The sequence below is a fragment of the Hemitrygon akajei genome, unplaced genomic scaffold, assembly GCF_048418815.1.
Source record: "Hemitrygon akajei unplaced genomic scaffold, sHemAka1.3 Scf000134, whole genome shotgun sequence".
NCBI lineage: Eukaryota > Metazoa > Chordata > Chondrichthyes > Myliobatiformes > Dasyatidae > Hemitrygon > Hemitrygon akajei.
The window spans coordinates 227,260-245,342 of NW_027332020.1; the positions used below are offsets into that span (position 1 = coordinate 227,260).

The 18,083-nt window shown below is 44.1% G+C and overlaps 1 protein-coding gene across 1 annotated transcript in view; it reads left to right on the top strand.

The window, feature by feature from the left end:
* The window catches only part of LOC140723766 (NACHT, LRR and PYD domains-containing protein 12-like), a 41,839-nt gene that overhangs the window by 15,269 nt on the left and 8,487 nt on the right, over nt 1-18,083 (top strand). Inside the window, exons 2-4 of the mRNA XM_073038301.1 lie at nt 2,345-2,507; nt 5,133-5,228; nt 9,969-10,135. Of these exons, the coding sequence (XP_072894402.1) occupies nt 5,219-5,228; nt 9,969-10,135 (177 nt within the window). The 5' untranslated portion in view covers nt 2,345-2,507; nt 5,133-5,218. The remainder of the gene's footprint in view (nt 1-2,344; nt 2,508-5,132; nt 5,229-9,968; nt 10,136-18,083) is intronic.

Consider the following 18,083-nt stretch of genomic DNA (forward strand, 5'->3'; position numbering starts at 1 on the left):
TTACACCAATTGAATAATAGCAAGTCTGGATGCAGTGAGAATGGAGAGTGTGTCTTGACTAGCCACGGAGTCTGGGATCTGAAACTACTGCCTTAGAATAAAGAAGCATCACTTTAAATCTGAGATGTGAGAAATTACTTCAGAAAAATGTTGGGTGAGATGTGGAATTTGTTACCACAGAGGGTGGTGGAGGATATCGTTGGGTATATTTATATTCTGGATTGCTAAATAGGTTGAGTATTATAACAGGGAAGCAAGAATACGGTGTTGGAAAAAAATCCTCCATGATTGATTATGAAGCAGAATAGATTGACCGAATCACATGATTCTACTCCTATGTATACTTGTATCTTATATCATGACTGAACGATGACTTCTTTGTATCCCATCACAAACAAGAGAACATTTTCAAATGCTGGAAATCCAAGCAACACACTAAATTCTGGAGGAACTCAGCAGGCAAGGTAGCATCTATGGAAGAGAGTAGAGTCGACAAACAGATGCTGCCTGGCCTGATCAGTTCCTCCAGCATTTTGTGCATGTGTTCTTGTGTATCCAATGTCAGGCTTCTGACTCCGAGTTTCCATTCATTCAGTCAAGAGAAAGTTTGGTGAGTCTCATTTACGCTAGCACTGGTCCTTTAGACATTACATTTCTGTAGCAAGGAAAATAGAAAATACCTGGAGTGAGACTGAATAAATCTAGAAGTACCAGTTATGCCAGTTGCAATCATCCCAGATCTGCTGCCAGCATCAGCTCTGTGAAGCCACGCACATTCTCTCATATTGGTTGCTCATTTCAAACATACCACTTCTGATGTTTCCTTGCTTGTCTGTGTTAAGTCAGAATAATTTCAAAATGCCTGACAATTTCCTCCCTCTAGAAGACGCCACAGTTGTTTCCTGCTGTAGTGATTATATCACTGCAGTGATAGCCTAACAAACTTTTTCAACCTTTGTCCAGTCTGTGTCCCACCAACTCAATGATATCTATCAAACATCTTATACAATTTCTGTCCAACCTGTGCCCACCCATAATTAGCTATCAACAATATTTCTCCGCCATTGTCTTCATCGTGATGTATTTTGCCTCACTAAGTTACTTCCGTAATCGGTGTTTATTACTTGTAACTACCAGAGGATTTATTTAATGCAGAATGAGGAAGGATAAAGACAGTAACCACAATTTTAGTTTCAAAGTTACCAAATGGCCTCTGTGTTAATCTTTGTCAACAGGTGACACTCCATTTAAAGTTGAGTCTGTTATGTACTGTTTTGGTCATTTTTGGAGAGTTAATTTCTCTGGGAGCAGATGTAACAGATTAATAGTGGGGTGGGGAGGAAGATGTGAGCATTGACCGTATCGGTTGCATCGACCCTGTGTTGGAATGAGGAGAAAGCTAATGAATGTGGGCATAACATTTGTGCAACTTTTTCCAGGCCATCACAAACATCTTGTAAACAGTTAATAGTTGTGCATCTTTTAAAGTAAAAAGAGAAAATGCTGGACGTGTTCAGCTGATCGGGCAGCATCTTGAACAGTCCCAGTTCTGATGCTGGGTCTTCACCAGTTTTTCTTTTCACAGATACGATCTGATGTATGGAGTTACCAGCAATTTACTTTCAATTTTATATTAAACACGTTTCGTTCCTGTTAGCCTACAGGAAATGTGACGGCCAACTGTGCTGGGCAAAATCTCGTTTAACAATAAGAGAATGATAAAATGTGTTCAGTTTAGATGCTGGAGACAATGCGAAACGTATTCATGCCTGCTGGAGATCCACGCCCATGTTTTCCAGCCTAATATCTGGCTCAGTCAGAGGATTATCAGGTGAAAATGAAGAGTATGCTTTCATTAGACCGAGAGTCTTGGGTCTCACATCACATTCTCAGTATAAGGAAGCTTACCTTTAAAATTGAGATGAGGAGAATATCTTAATTAAAGGGTGGCAGATAAATGTAATTTGGTGTCACAGAGTGTGGCTGAGGCTGCCATTTAGGCATATTTATGGCAGAGGTTAATATATTTGTGATTTGAAGGTAGCTTCGGGGTTACAGGAGGAATATGGTGTTGGAATAAAACTCAGCCATGGATTGAATTGTAGAGCAGACTCGATGGACTAAATCAGTAATTCTGTTCTTTTGGCTCATGTCCCACCATGACTGAATGATGACTCCTTCATCACCCATACCAGCTTTAGTACCGTGCCAGGGACAATTACAGATTTGTTCACTACGATCATTATATTTATCTTAAATGTTTAAATTTCAGTTTTTTTGGAACATTGAGCAGAAATGTTCTCCTTTGTATTGGTAACGTGGTTTATTATCTCTCTGGTTAAAGTTTGACCTGTGTTGAGAGATTTATTGGAAGAAAACCCCACAACTGGAAGCGAACCACAACTGAAAATAAAAGAACAGCAGCAGGTGAACCAGGGCTGAGAGCATCAGCTGAAGAGAACGCGTCTGACTCAGGGTTTCCTTTGATTTCGTCAGGAGAAAGACTAGTGAGTCTCAGTTACTCAAGCACTGGTCTTTACATACTACATACCTACACAAAGGAGGGTAGGAAATAGTTGGAGTGAGACCAAATCTGCCCAGAAATACCAGTTATGCCTCTGTCAGATCCAGTTACAATCACTACAGGTCTGATGATGTGCTGTCCGTATTCCAGCTCTTTAAAGTCACACTCATGCTCCCAGTGTTTGCTCATTTCAAGGACTTGCATCTTGTGAAATAGGATTTGTTCATTTCTGAGTGGGGAGATGGAAACAAAGTGGAGAGTTCATAAATAATATCTTTCAAATAAAATAATTGTTTGAACTTGCTACAAACTTGCTTGACCTTTTCTCCTTGGAGCGATAGAGGATTGGAGCTGAGCTGATAAAGGTGGATAAGATGATGAGAGGCATTGATCGTGCGGATAGCCAGAGATATTTTCCCAGGGCTGAAATGACTAATATGAGGGGGCATAGTTTTAAAGTGCTTGGGATTAGATGGAGAGGGGATTTCAGGGGAGTAGGGGTGTGTGTGGAATGCAACGCCGACGACTGTAGCGGAGACGGATACAATAGGGTCTTTTAAAAGAGTCTTAGATGGGTACATGGAGCTTAGAAAAATAATTTTATACATTTGGATAATTCTACACAGTTTCTAGAATAGGTTACATGGTCGGCAGAACATTGTGAGCTGAAGGACCTGTAATGTGCTGCAGATTTCTATGTTCCATCACTAGGTTATTGATATAGGTGACAAGTAACAATAGGTGTAAACACGGGGAACATCACTAGGCACTGGCCTCGATTCCAAGAAAGAGTCTCTCAGTATCACCTTCTGTTTCCTGTCATTCAGCTGTTCTCAGACTCTGGGGCTGTCACAAACATAATGTTAACAGGAAGATTGGACAGTAATTACCGTGAAAAAAGAATAGTTGCTTCCTGAAAGGTCACGTATCCTGTCTGATTCAATGGACTAACTCCTCCCTTGTTTACGACTTAATTTGTCCTGGGACCCATCTTCTGGGTCACACTGCATCTGACGACCCATATCCCCAAACCTCCCTCTACCCCATCTATGGCGCCAAACCCTTTCTACCCTTTACACCACACCCGCACACTAAGACTGATCCACATCTTCCACATCCTCCCTCCATCCTGCCAATGGCCCTACACCCTTTCCACAATTTACCCCACACCCGCACATGTAGACTTATCCACATTCTCCCTCCCAGCTTAGGGAACCACAAGTAACTGATCCCACAGTCTCGGCTCGGGCACGAAACTAGAACGAGAGCTGCAAGACCAGACAGCCTGGACTCTCCAGCCATCCGGCTCGGTCCTGGAACCACTTTCACCGCAACAAACGCTCGATTTACACAAATCTGGGATCAGCCTCTTCTTCCCCGCCGCCTGAACTGAAGAACCAGTGGATGACACCTGTTAGGTTTCCCTTGTTGTTCCCCTGAAATCATTAAAAACGTCTGTTGAACAGCTTTTCAAAACAAGCTGTCACTCGCATGTGACTTCACTCTGCACCCCTACCTGCCTGATGATACGTGTGGGTTTCCCACACGGGGATCTTGACGTCACTCTGCGCCCCCACATGACTGATGTCATATGTGGGTTCCCCACACCAGGATCTGACGTCGAGTATGTAGTTCCTTATGTTACCTAGGCGGTGAGATGGTTGAACTTTACTGGCTAAGGTAACAACTACCTGACCCACCCTACCCCACCATAGATTCAACAGAGTAGTTACACTCTTCCCATTGGTGCAAAACGATGTCAATCACTGTTTACACTTAATAGCCGAGGCGGACTAGCCGTGTGGGTGTTACCCCTGCTGATACATCTTCCGCTCCCGCACCGAAACTTCCAATTGAATGGGAACAATTCCCAAAGTTAATGTCGCACTTTTTGATTTATTTCCATTTCCCTCCACGGGAAGTAGGGAGCGTTTGTAAAGTGATTTCTGCGGCTGGAGTATAATGTATCTCTGACAGGCAGGAGGAGACCGTCGGTCCATTGGCTTGATGCAGGCTCCCTGCGGAGGGAGTGATCCAGCAGAAAGATGAGGGGGAGGGATTTTACTGAGAGGATAAAGGTGGTGTGACAGGAGGTGGGCAGGATGGAGTCTGAAAGGATGTTTGGCCTGGTGGGGGATCAAGGAGCCGGATGGGGAAGGAGCCCATTAACAGTCAGGAAGAGACATGAGTGGTTCGTCTATGGAAATTCCTAAGCCCACGGTGGTGGCGAGCAGAGATATTCACTACTTTGTTGGACAAACACTGGCAGACTGTTGAGCAGCAAGTGGGGTTGTAGGACCTTCACACCGAACTGCCGCTCAGCCCCGTTGGAATAGGCCCGACACAGGAAATTAGGACCATCTCTGTGGGCACTGTTTTTAGCATTTTCTCGTTGGGCTGAAGGGTCTGTGTCTGTGCTCTGTAGCTCTGGGACTCTATCAGCAGGATGCGCCAGATATTATTGGACAGACATACAGATGTGGTGTGGAAGTTGATGGTATTGGGAATGTTTAGTCCCTGAGCAAAGTGCTGCTCTGATACAGGGGCTGGAGGTACTGTCATATTCACAAAGTGATCGCTCTCCTTCTGACCTTTTCATGTAATTCAGAACATCACCAGCAGGTGGAGCTTTCCTGCACCAGGACCATTGTGTAAACAAGAAGAGACAATCAACAATCACCAGTCAGAAGCAGAATGGACACAGGTATGATCAGTGGAATCTATATAATCTATTATATTGGTGCACAATAGTTCAGATGATGAATCTTAAACAAATGCAAACAGGGCACAGAAAAGTTTCATCAAACACCGGTAACGGTCCAATCATTCCGCTCACCATGCAAAACGTCACCTGAGTGAAAGCAGCAGAAAGTCGTGAATAAAGTGGTTGTGAGCGAAACACAGTCAGGAATGTGACAGTGGTCCTGTGGTTGACGTTACAGTCCAGAGAAGAGAAAGGGTCTGTTTCACCTCCAGACAGGCCCTGATATGGAAGATGTTTCCAACTTTCATCTCTTAAATCTGGTGCCAGATAATTGGAGCATGTCCAGGAAACATAGAAACATAGAACATAGGTGCAGGAGTAGGCCATTCGGCCTTTCGAGCCTGCATCGCCATTCAGTATGATCATGGCTGATCATCCAACTCAGAACCCTGTACCTGTTTTCACTCCATACCCCCTGATCCCTTTAGCCACAAGGGCCATATCTATCTTCCTCTTAAATATAGCCAATGAACCGGCCTCAACTGTTTCCTGTGGCAGAGAATTCCACAGATTCACCACTCTCTGTGTGAAGATGTTTCTCCTCATCTCGGTCCTGGAAGTCTTCCCCTTTATCCTTAAACTATGACCCCTCGTTCTGGACTTCCCCAACAACGGAAACAGTCTTCCTGTATCTAGTCTGTCCAATCACTTTAGAATTTTATACGTTTCAATAAGATCCCCCCTCAATCTTCCAAATTCCAGTGAGTATAAGCCTAGTCGATCTCAGGAGTTCTGGGATTGAGCGACATGAGTACATTTCGGCTTGTGGAAGGGCGATTACCTGTAGGTTTTTGATATTTTTGCACAGTGGAGATGTGGGGAGCTTCCTGGAGTCCGTTTTCTGTGGCTGAGTTGGAGAATGTTTACAATGGGTGGAATAGCTTAGGGATCAGCTCATTGTAAATGAGTCACTCTTACAAATTTACTGTGTGTTATCACACTTTAATGCACCAATGAGCATGAAATTCTACTGATGCTACAAATCCAGATTAAACACACATGCGCAATGCGGGAGGAATTCAGCAGGTCAGGCAGCATCCATGGAAATAACAAAGAATCTACGTTTTGGGCCAAAGTCCTTCTTCAGGACTGGCCAAGGAAGGTCGGCTCTCATGAAGGGTCTCAACAGTTTTGAAAGTCCGTGAAACCGGCTTTACGGACTTAGTCACAGCCCGGTGTATAGTCATAGACTAAAGAATGCAGCGCAAGTGGCGAGAACCAAGAAGAGTATCCTCCAGGGAGGCAGAGGAATAAGAGGCTGTACGGGACAATATTCAGGAATCTTTGAATCTGAATGAATACGGCACAGTTGTCCCCGACTTCATTAAGACCAATGTGGATGAGTGGGTTCCTTCGAGAACATTTCATAAATACCCAATCAAAAGCTGTGGGTGAACCAGGGGATTTAAACTTTCATAAACTCTGCCCGTTTAGAAAATCGCCTGTACTTGTGCTCCTTCTAAGTGCATAACCATACACATTTCCAACTCTGTATTGTCTGCCAGTTCACTCACTATTCTCCTAATCTCTCCAGAGTAGGTCCACCTCCTGCCCCTCTGCTTCCTCAATACAACCTGCCATTTTACCTATCTTTGTAATGTCTGTGAACGCGGCTGCACAGCCAACAATTCCATCATTGATGTGTAAACAGAAGAGGTCCCAACACAGACCCCAGTGGAACACCGGCAGCCAACAGGAAAAGGCTCCATTTGTTCCCATTCTGTGCCTCCTGACAATCACCCTGTACTCTGTGCATGCCAATATCGTTCCTATAATACCATGGACACGTACATTGCTTAGCAGCCTCAAAGATCTTCTGAAAATCCAAGTAAGCAGCATCCACTGATTTTCCTTTGTCCACCCTGCGTGTTGTTTCTTTAAACAATTACAACATATTTGTCAGGCAAACCATGCTGACTTTGCGCATGAGAAAAACTGCAGATGCTAGAAATTCAAGGACACACAAAATGCCGATGGGTCGCAGCAGGCCGGGCAGCATCTATAGGAAGAAGTACAGTCAACGTTTCGAGCCGAGACCCTTCGTCAGGACGAACTGAAAGGAGAGGTAGTAATAGATTTGAAAGTGGGAGGGGGAGGGGGAGATCCAAAATGATAGGAGCAGACAGCAGGGGGAGGGAAGAAGCTGAGCAGGAAAGTTGATTGGCAAACGGGATCAAAAGTTGCAGAATGGGGAGGATCATGCGACGGGAGGCGTACTGAGAAAGAAGGAGGGAGTGAATCCAAAGGAAGTTGGACAGCAGGCAAGGCGTGATTGTGAGAGATGGAGAGAGAAGAAAAAAGTGAAACAAAGAAAAGGGGGAAAAGTAAAAATAAATACAAAAACAAAAGGTAAATATAAGTAAGGAATACGGTAAGAAGGGGAGGAGCTGCATTAACGGAAGTTAGAGAAATCAGTGTTCATGCCGTCAGGTTGGAGGATACCCAGATGGAATATAAGGTGTTGTTCCGACAACCTGAGTGTGGATTCATCTTGACAACAGAGTAGGCCATGGATAGACATACCAGAATGGGAATGGGGCGTGAAATTAATATGTGTGGCCATTGGGAGATCCTGCTTTCTCTGGCGGACAGAGCATAGTTTTTCAGCAAAACGGTCTCCCAGTCTGCGTCGGGTCTCACCAATATATAGAAGGCCGCACCGGGAGCACCAGACGCAGTATACCACACCAGCCGACTCACAAGTGAAGTGTCGCCTCACCTGGACGGACTGTCTGGGGCACTGAATGGAGGTGCGGGAGGAAATATAAGGGCAAGTGTTACACTTGTACCGCTTAAAAGGATAAGTGCCTGGAGGGAGATTGGTGGGAATGGGTGTTGGAGACGAATGGACGAGGGAGCCGCGTAGGGAGCGATCCCTGCGGAAAGCAGAAGGGGGCGGGCGGAGGGAAAGATATGCTTCCTTTTGGAGGTGGCGGAAGTTACGGAGAATTATATGTTGGACGCGGAGGATGTTGGGGTGGTAGATGAGGACAAGGGGAACCCTATCCTGAATGGGGTGGCGGGAGGATGGGGTGAGAACAGATGTGCGGGAAATGAGAGAGAGGCGTTTGAAAGCAGAGTTGATGGTGGAGGAACTGAACCCCCTTTCTTTAAAAACGGAAGACATCTCCTTCGTCCTGGAATGAAAAGCTTCATCCTGAGAGCAGATGCAGCGGAGACGGAGGAATTGTGAGAAGGGGATAGCATTTTTGCAAGAGACAGTGTGGGAAGAGAAATAATCCAGGTAGCTATGAGAGTCTGTAGGTTTATAATAGACATCAGTGGATAAGCTGTCTCCAGAGGTAGAGACAGAAAGATCCAGAAAGGTGAGGGATGTGTCGGAAATGGAGCAGGTAAATTGGAGAGCAGGATGAAAGTTCGAGGCAACGTTAATGAAGTCAATGAGCTCAACTTGCGTGCAGGAGGCAGCGCCAAAGCAGTCGTCGATGTAGCGAATGATAAGTGGGGGACGGATATTAGTATACGCTTGCAACATGGACTGTTCCACAAAGCCAACAAAAAGACAGCCATAGCCCCAGTGCTGGGCCCATACGGGTGCCCATGGCTACACGTTTAGTTCGGAGGAAGCAAGAAATGCAAAGAAAAAAAATAGAAAGTACCAATTCCGCTAGACAGAAGAAAGTGGTTTTATGGGCGTTCTGGTTATGTCTGGAATCCAAAAAGAAGCGGAGAGTTTGAGTCCTTCGCTCTCCACTTTTCTTTGGATTCCAGACCTAACCAAATTTCTATAGATGTATCATAGCGAGCCTACTAATTGTCTGCATCAACATCTGTTATGGAAGGGCCACTGTATAGGATCAGAGAAAAGCTGCAGAAAGTCGCAAACTCAGCCATTTCCATCTTGGAGGACACCTTTCCAGCATTGGGGACGACATCAAAAGGCAATAATTAAAAAAAAAACAGTCTCCGTTATTAGGAACTCCCGTCACACTCTTCTCCTTCCATCAACAAGGAGGTACGGGAGCCTATGGACACATACTCAGTGTGTTAGGGACTACGTCCTCTCTGTTATCACTGGAATACTCAAAGCGTTAATCATCAGATTCAGTGGAACCGTTTGGAAATATTATGGCGCTTTACAGCATTGGTCGAGGATTGAGTACTAACATAGAAAAGTCTTGATATAGCTGTTGGAAACTTTGATCAGGGCCCAATTGCAGATTGTGTCCAGTTCTGGTTGTGGGGTCTCCCGACAAAGTGCAGAACAATGCTGTATGGATTACAGAGTATCAGATATAAGGAGACATTGGACAAGCTTGTATTTCTTTCTTTACATTCTCAGGGTTTGATACTGGGGTGTATAAAGCAGAGAGGCATATATTGCATAGGCAGTCGGCCACTTACTCAGGAAGGACATATCAAATCCAGTGGGCATGAGGTTTTGTGAGGGGATTGTGCAAAGGAGAATTGCAATGCTCGTTTTCCATTGAGAGTGATCAGAGCCTGGAACACGCTGCCAAGGAGCTAACGGTAGAGATACGACTGCAGTGTTTCAAACACAGTCAAACCGGCACATGGACAGGCAGGGACTGGAGGTATATAGACCATGAGCATGTAGACAGGATTGTTTCACCTTCGCCTCGTGGTCGACACAGATGGGCTGTCAAGAAGGGGATGTTCTGTGCTGTACTGTTCCAATTTCTATATGCCTGTTCACAGATCTGAATTCCGCTATCTCCAAGTTCTTGTCAAACTGTGAGGATCACCAACTGTTCTGGTTGACGATATTCTACATGGAGCGACTGCAGCAGGCTATAGAAGAGGGTGTGGAGAATCTCGGCCTCATGTTAACCGGCAAGGATCGCTTCACGGCACGAGAGTATCATGTAAGTGGAAAGGACACCAACAGATTGAGTGTCGCTGGTTCAACAGCCTGGCAGAACAGATGTAAACAAACAGGTCTGTGTGGTCAACAGGGCAGACTAGGGGTGCAGCCATGCTGAGCCTTTATTTGGCAGATACAAGATGTGACAGGAGTCTCTCCAATTACCTGAACACATTCGTTTTTAGTCGGGTTAGGATACAGTCAATGATTGAAGGGTGATTGTTAGTGTTGTGACATGTGATGGGTAGTTTCAACGATCAGAGAAAGGTTTTATATTAATCTGTCCAACTTCCCAAGATTTGACCAATGATTGACCCGGCCGACCATGCAACAGTGTTGCCTTGAAGACTTCTGGGATCCCACAATCCATAATGATTGTACTGTCTTTCTCCACCCATGTCTGAGCTCTGCATTCACTTGTCATTCGATCCCACGGAATCAGTTGAACAGACAGAACTGGACTAGTGTCTCTCCTTTGAACTACTGACGCTGTCTCTTTTGATCATATATCCTATCATGCCTTATTGTCCAGTTACATTCAGTTCCTTGTGACAGTGTCAGTTTGAAGTAGCAATTACTACAGCATGTGATGTCAGCACTGAGAATTGCATAATTAGAGTAACTGAAAATATTCCAAATATCCACAGCTAACCTCGGCACATTTACTTGCTGCCAACCAGACTGAATTTTAGCAAAGATACATTAATTGTAACTGTCCACTACATTTTCCATCAGACAGCTGACTGTTTCACTTCAAACTTCCTTCTCTACATTGCTACCAGTTAGATTTGGCCTCACATACATGCACAAAGGTCCTGCGATTCACTGTCAGTTCCCAGCTGTCGGCTGACACTGGACCCTCACGGATCCCAAGAGTGAATTGTGAAATTGCTGCAGTTCACCAGGGATTTACCGCAGCCGAAATCGATACCCTGCTATCGTCCGATCTCCACAGTACAGCAACGGGCACTTCGGCCCAACTATTCCACACTGACCCAGCAACCTGCTTAGCCCCATCGAACTGCAACCAGTCTGGAAATGTCGTACTCCTCCCATCCATGTACTTACACAAATTGCCCTTAAATGCAGAACAACAACTTCAGGTGGTAACCTCTAAGTGAAGAAGTACCCCTCATATTCCCTTTCACCTTTCACCTTTAATCGATGACATCCAACTCCATTCACACCCAACATCACTAGCAAATGCTTATTTGCATTTATCAGTACTATACATTTTAAAAACTTTTATACTTCTCTTTCTGTTGTAGCAGAGTTTTAACACTTTACTTAAAATAGAAGACAGAGACTCTCTGGGCTCAGTTCGCAGCGAGAACCTTTATTGTCGTGATGATCACGGAGAGTCACCCCTCACGGTGGAGAGACTGACTCTGACCAGACGCGTATGCGAGTTGACCTTTATACAGATAGATGAAACGGTTTAACGGACAAGAAAGTAATCACATCGTATGTCACGTCTTAGCCTGCGGTTTTAACTAAGCTGCTGCAGTTCTCGTAAGAACGTTGCTCTGCGGAAGTAAGGCGTTAATCACCTTTGACACACATACTAAACCGAATGTTCCAAACAGGGGCCCCTAGCAGCAAGCAATCAACATTCTGCAAATGCAGAGTTTTCACCACCATACTTACTCTTACAAATGTCTCTTGATTCTCCGACACTCTAGGTAATAATGTTCTAACCTATTCAGACTTCCTCTATCTCTCACGTTCGCAAGTCCTGGGGACATCCTTGTCAATTTATTCTGCACTCTTTCAATTTTACCTATAGGTCGGTACACACAATACTCCAAATTATACCACAGCAATATCTTATTCAATTTCAACATAATATTCCAACTTCGGCAGCCAATAATATGATATATGGAATCCTAAGTCCTAAGTAGTAGCAGAAGGTCATACAAGAGTCTCCTGCGGTCATCACCCTCCAAAGCAGGTATACCACTTTTGAGTCTGTTGGGGAAGATGGCTCATCAGGTGAAAGCAGCAGTAGCCAGGATCATGGCACCATGGGTGGACTACGCAAGAGGGCAAGAAAAAGAGTGGCAGAGCTGTTGTGGTAGGGGTTTCAATGGTAAGGGGGAATAGAGTGGCCGAAAACGGGACTCCTGTATGGAGTGTTGCCTCTCGCGTGCAAGTGCCAGAGATGTCGTGGAGAGGCTGCAGGGCACTCTGAAAGTGGACGGTGAGCAGCCAGCTGTCGTGGTGCATGTAGGTACTAAAGATATAGGACAAAAGCGGGATGCGGTCCTACACACTGAAGTTAGGGAGCCAGGAGATAAATTAAAGAGTAGGACCTCAAAGGTAATCATCTCAGGATTTTTACCAGTGCCACGTGCGAGCCAGAGTTGGGATAGCAGGATAGCTAAAATTAATATGTGGCTTGACCGGTGGAGTTGGAGGAGGGAGGGTTTCCGATTCTTGGGGCAATGGAACCGCTTCTGAGGGAGGTGGGAACAGTACCGACCGGACGGTCTACATCTGGGCGGAGCCAGGATCAATGTCCTAGGGAGATTTTTTTTGCTGGTGCTGTTGGGGAGGCTTTAAACTAATATGGCAGGGGTTTGGGAACCCACACAGGAAAGAAGAAAGAAATGATGCAGAGACTGAAGCTACAGTTAGTGAAGAAAAAAGTAAGAGTGCAGTGCATTAAAGTAAAAAAAAATACAAAAATCGCTTAGGTCACTAGATCCTAAAAGGAGAATGAATATAAGGGCACTTTATCTAAATGCCCATAGCATTGGAGACAAGGTTAGTGAAATTGTGGCACAGATGTGTACCAAGGCATATGATTTATTGGCCGTTACAGAAACCTGGCTGCAAGGCGGAGATGACTGGGAATTAAAGATCCAAGGGTATCAGGTAACATGGAAAGATAGGCAGGAAGGCAAAGGAGGTGGGGTTGCACTCGTGATTAAGAATGAGATAAGGGCGAATGTGAGACATGATATAAAATCTACGGAGCAGAATATTGAGTCTATCTGGGTAGAGATTAAGAATAGTAAAGGGAAAAATATATCTGTAAATATCACTGTTGGATGTTGTCTACAGGCCACCTAATAAAAGTATTGCAGTAGCAGAGACGATTAACCAAGAAATAACTGAGGCTTGTAAGAAGGGAACGGCAGTTGTGAAAGGGGTTTTTAACTTCCGCACAGATTGGGGGAATCGGGTAGGTTAAGGATGTCTTAAGGAGGACTTCACAGAATGCATCCGTGATGGCTTTATTGAGCAGCATGTTAGTGAGTATATAAGGGAAAATACTACTTTAGATCTAGTCCTGTGCAATGAGGCAGATGAGATTAACGATCTTGTAGTCAGTGATCCTCTTAGAAAGAGTGATCGTAGTATAATTGAATTTCGCATTCAGAAATAGATCTAAAACTAATGTATTATGCTTGAACAAGGGAGACTACAACGAGATGAGGGTGGAGTTGGCTAATGTGGATTGGCAGCACAAGCTATTTGGTAGGACAGTTGAGGAACAGTAGATTAATATCAGAGAGGTTTTTCACAGTGCTCAACAAAAGTAAATTCCAGTCAAACGTAGAGACAGTAAGTATGGGGAGAGTCAGCCTTGGATAACGAAGGAAATAAAAGACAGTATCAAATTAAAAGCTCATGTGTACAGAGTTGCAAAGGGTTGTGGGAGACCGGAGGATTGGGGAAACTTAAAAAAAAAACTGCAGAGAAAAACTGACGAAGGGTCTCGGCCCGAAAGTCGACAGTACTTCTTCCTATAGATGCTGCCTGGCCTGCTATGTTCCACCAGCATTTTCTATGCGTTGCAGAGAACAACTAAACAAGAAATAAGGAAAGGGAAGATAGAGTACTAAAGTAAATTAGCACAAAATATAAAAATAGCTAGCAACATTTTTTGTAAATATATAAAGTGGAAGAAGATAGCTAAAGTCTGCCTAGGTCCCTTCGAAGCCAAAAAGGGGAAATCGTTATTAGATGAAAAGGACATTGCTGAGGCATTGAACGACTATTTTGTGTCGGTCTTCATGGCAGAGGAAATGACTAAATATGCCGAAGAAGGATGTTATCGACGAAATGGGAGGTGAGAACCGCGAGAAAATGAATGTCACTAAATAGATAGTAATGAGAAAACCAGAGGGCCTGAAGGTAGATACGTTCCCTGCTCCTGATGGGATGCATCCCAGGGTGTTGACGTTATGGTAGACGCGTTGGTAATAATTTATCAAAACTCTCTAGACTCCGGGCAGGTGCCAGCTTGGAATCCAACAAATGTCAGGCCACTTTTAAGAAAAAGGATGTGGGAAAACGACAGACAACTATACGCCAGTTAGCAGAACAGCTGTAGTCGGGAAAATGCTTGAAGCTGTCATGAATGAAGAGGTAGCGAAACATTTAGAAAAGAGTGGTTCCATCAGACAGACGCAGCATAGATTCAGAAAGGGCAGGCCCTGTTCGACAAACTTATCGGAGTTCTTTGAGGACATAATGAGTTCAATGGATGGGGGGGGGGGGCAGTTGGATGTCGCATACTTGGATTTCCAGAAGTTGTTCGATAAGGTGCCGCACTAGAGATTTATAAATATGATACGGATTCATGGAGTAGGAGGAAGTGCATTGGCATGGATAGTGTATTGGTAAACCGATAGAAGACAGGCAGTTGGTACAAGTGTGTGTTTCTCTGGTTGGCAGTCAGTGGTGAATGGAGTGCTGCAGGTTTCGGTGCTGGGCCGGCACATGTTTACCATTTACATTGATGATTTGGAAGAGGAGACTAAGTGTATCACAGCAAGTTTTGCTGATGACACTAAACTGAGTGGAAAAGCAAATTCTAAAGAGCATGTGGAGAGTCTGCAGAGGGATTATAGATAGGTTATGTGAGTGGGTCAAGGTCTGGCAGATGGAATATAACGTTGGAAATGCGAGATCATCCACTTTGGAAGGAATAATAGAAGACCACATTATTATTTCAGTGGTGAAAGTTTGCAGCATGCTGTTGTGCAGAGGGATCTGGGAATGTTTGTTCATGAATCGCCAGAAGTTGTCTTGCATCTTCAGCAGGTTATTAAGAAGGCGATCGGAATGTTGGCCTTCATTGCTAGAGGGACTGAATTCAAGAGCAGGGAGGTCATGCTGCAGTGCAGAGGAGGTTTACTAGGTTAATTCCAGGGATGAATGGGTTAATGCACAAGGAGAGATTGAGTCGCCTGGGAATATATTCTCTGGAGTTCAGAAGAATGAGAGGGGATCTTATAGAAACATACAGAATTTGAAAGGGATAGATGAGATAGAAGTAGGAAAGTTATTTCCATAGGCAGCTGAGACTAGAACTAGAGGACATTGTCTCAAGATTCAGGGGAGAAAATTTAGGACGGAGATGAGCATAAACTGTTTTGCCCAGAGAGTGGTGAATCTGTAGAATTCTCTGCCCGGGAAAGCACTTCAGGTTTCCTCACTAAATATATTTAAGGAACAGTTAGATAGGTTTTTACATAGCAAGGGGATTAAGGATTATGGGCAAAAGGCAGGTAGATGGAGAATACGGACAGATCAGTCATGATCTTATTGAATGGCACAGCTGGCTCGATGGGCCGGATGGCTTACTCCTGCTCTTATTACTTATTACCTTATGTTCTCACTTTACAACCCTATCTACCATCGACACTTCCAAAAGATTATGCATCTGTGCTTCCTGATACCATGGTTCTAGTACACCTTGCGATGGCTTACCACTCACCATCTGCTTTTATTTTGTGGTTTGTCCTCCAAAACGTAACACCTTATCCTCATTAAATACCATCTACTATTTTAATTCTACTTTTTCCTGCTACAGGTCTCACTGCTTTCATTAACTTCTTCGTTAACCGCTGCCTTGGTGTCATCCACGAGTTTGCTGATCCTGTTTTCCACATTATCTTCCAGAGGGTCCATATATTTGAGAAACAACACCAGACCCAGCACTGATCCCTGCGTCACACCATTAGTCATAGACCTCCAGCCAGAGAGTCAAGCATTTACTACCATGCTTCTCCCATGAATCCAATATCTAAAGAATTTACTTAGCGTGCCATAAATGTCAATCAACTGAATTTTCTTGACTAGGCTTCCATGTGGGACTTGCTGAAGTCCAGGCAAACAACATCCACTGCCTTGTATTTTCTTGGGAACATCCACTGCCTTGTATTTTCTTGGGAACTTCCTCGAGAAACTATAAGATGGGTTAGACAGTATCTGCGCACACGAATCAGTGTTGACTACCCCTAATCAATCCTTGTCCATCCAAATACTCCTACCCAGTCCCTTAGAATAACTGTCAATAAGTTTACCACCGCCAGTGTTAAACGTACCAACCTCTACTTCGGTGATTTACTCGTACAGCCTTTTCGAACAGCAGGACAACATTAGCTATCTTCCAATCATCTAGTATCTCTTATTTTAAATAACTTTGCTGGGGCTCCTGCGATTTTTGAACTAGCCTCAAAGAAGGCATGAAGGAAAACCTTGGGGATTTATCCTGCCTGATCTGCCTTTAGATAGCAAACACTGCTTCCTCTGTAATCTATTTACAGTCCATGATGTCACTGCTGTTTTGCCTCACTGTATGTGTCCTGAGTAAATATAACTGCAAAACTAATTTAGATCTCTCCAACCTACTTCAGCTTCATGCATAAATGCCCATTCTGAACTTCAAGAGGACCAATTTTGTCTGTTGCTATACTTATGCTCTGAATATATTTGATGATCTGGTGTTCCCCTTTTCCTTATCTGCTAGAGCAAACATGCCGTACCTATACCCTCTTGAATTTCTCCTTTAGTATCTCTTGATTTATTTATACTCATTCAGTACCTCATTTGTGATTCTCTGCCAATACTTGCTATGTACTCTGTGTTCACCAGGGTCTTAATATCTGTCAAAAACCAAGGTTCCCTAAACATCAAACACGAGAAAATCTGCTGATGCTGGAAATTCAAACAACAAAACACACAAAATGCTGGTGGAACACAGCAGGCCAGGAGGCTGTGTAGGGTCTCGAAGGGTCTCGGCCCGAAACGTCGAAATTGCTTCTCCTTATAGATGCTGGCTGGCCTGCTGTGTTCCACCAGCATTTTGTCTGTGTTGTTGTTGTTCCCTAAACATGTTACCCTTGCCTTTTCGTCTGCCAGGAACATTTACACTCTTCACTTGAGGTCATTTATACATTTGAAATCTGCAGTCTCAAAATTTCAGTTTTGAATGCCTCACACTTACCAAGCACAGCATTGCCCGAAAACAACCTGTCCCAATCCACATTCATCAGATCCTTTCTGATACAATTAAAATTGGCCTTTCTCCAATTTAGACTCTTAACCAGAGGGTCAGATCTACCCTTTTACATAATTATCTTTAAACTACTGGCATTATGATCCCAAGATCCAAAGTGTTCCCCTGCGCACACCTCTGTCATCTGTCCTGTCATGTACACTATCAGAATTCCAGAATGAACTGTCTGTACTTATGACCTCAATGTATTGATCACAGAAACTTCCTTGAACCCATTTGACCAACAATATCCTATCCAGCCCTTTAAAGTATGGGTGTTCCGGTCAATAAATGGAAAGTTACAATAGCTTAGTATCCTAACCCTATGTGTCTGGTAACTGCCTGTGATTTCTCAACAAATTTGATCCTCTTAAACCCCAGTTTCACCCATATAGCCTCAGTGGATGAGCTCTCCAATTTGTTCTCTCTGAGCAATGCAGTCACATTCTTCCTGACGAGTTATGACAAATCTCCTTTAATCCCTCCTGCTCTATCAAATTGTGTCTAAAGCAACGGAACCCTTGAAGTCTGAGCTTCTAAGTCCTGCACCTCCTCCAACCAAATTATATTGATATTGTCATTCAATGTTCTGATCGATGCTCTAAACTGATCTGCATTTCCTACAATACTCCTTGTATTCAAATTGTACACATGT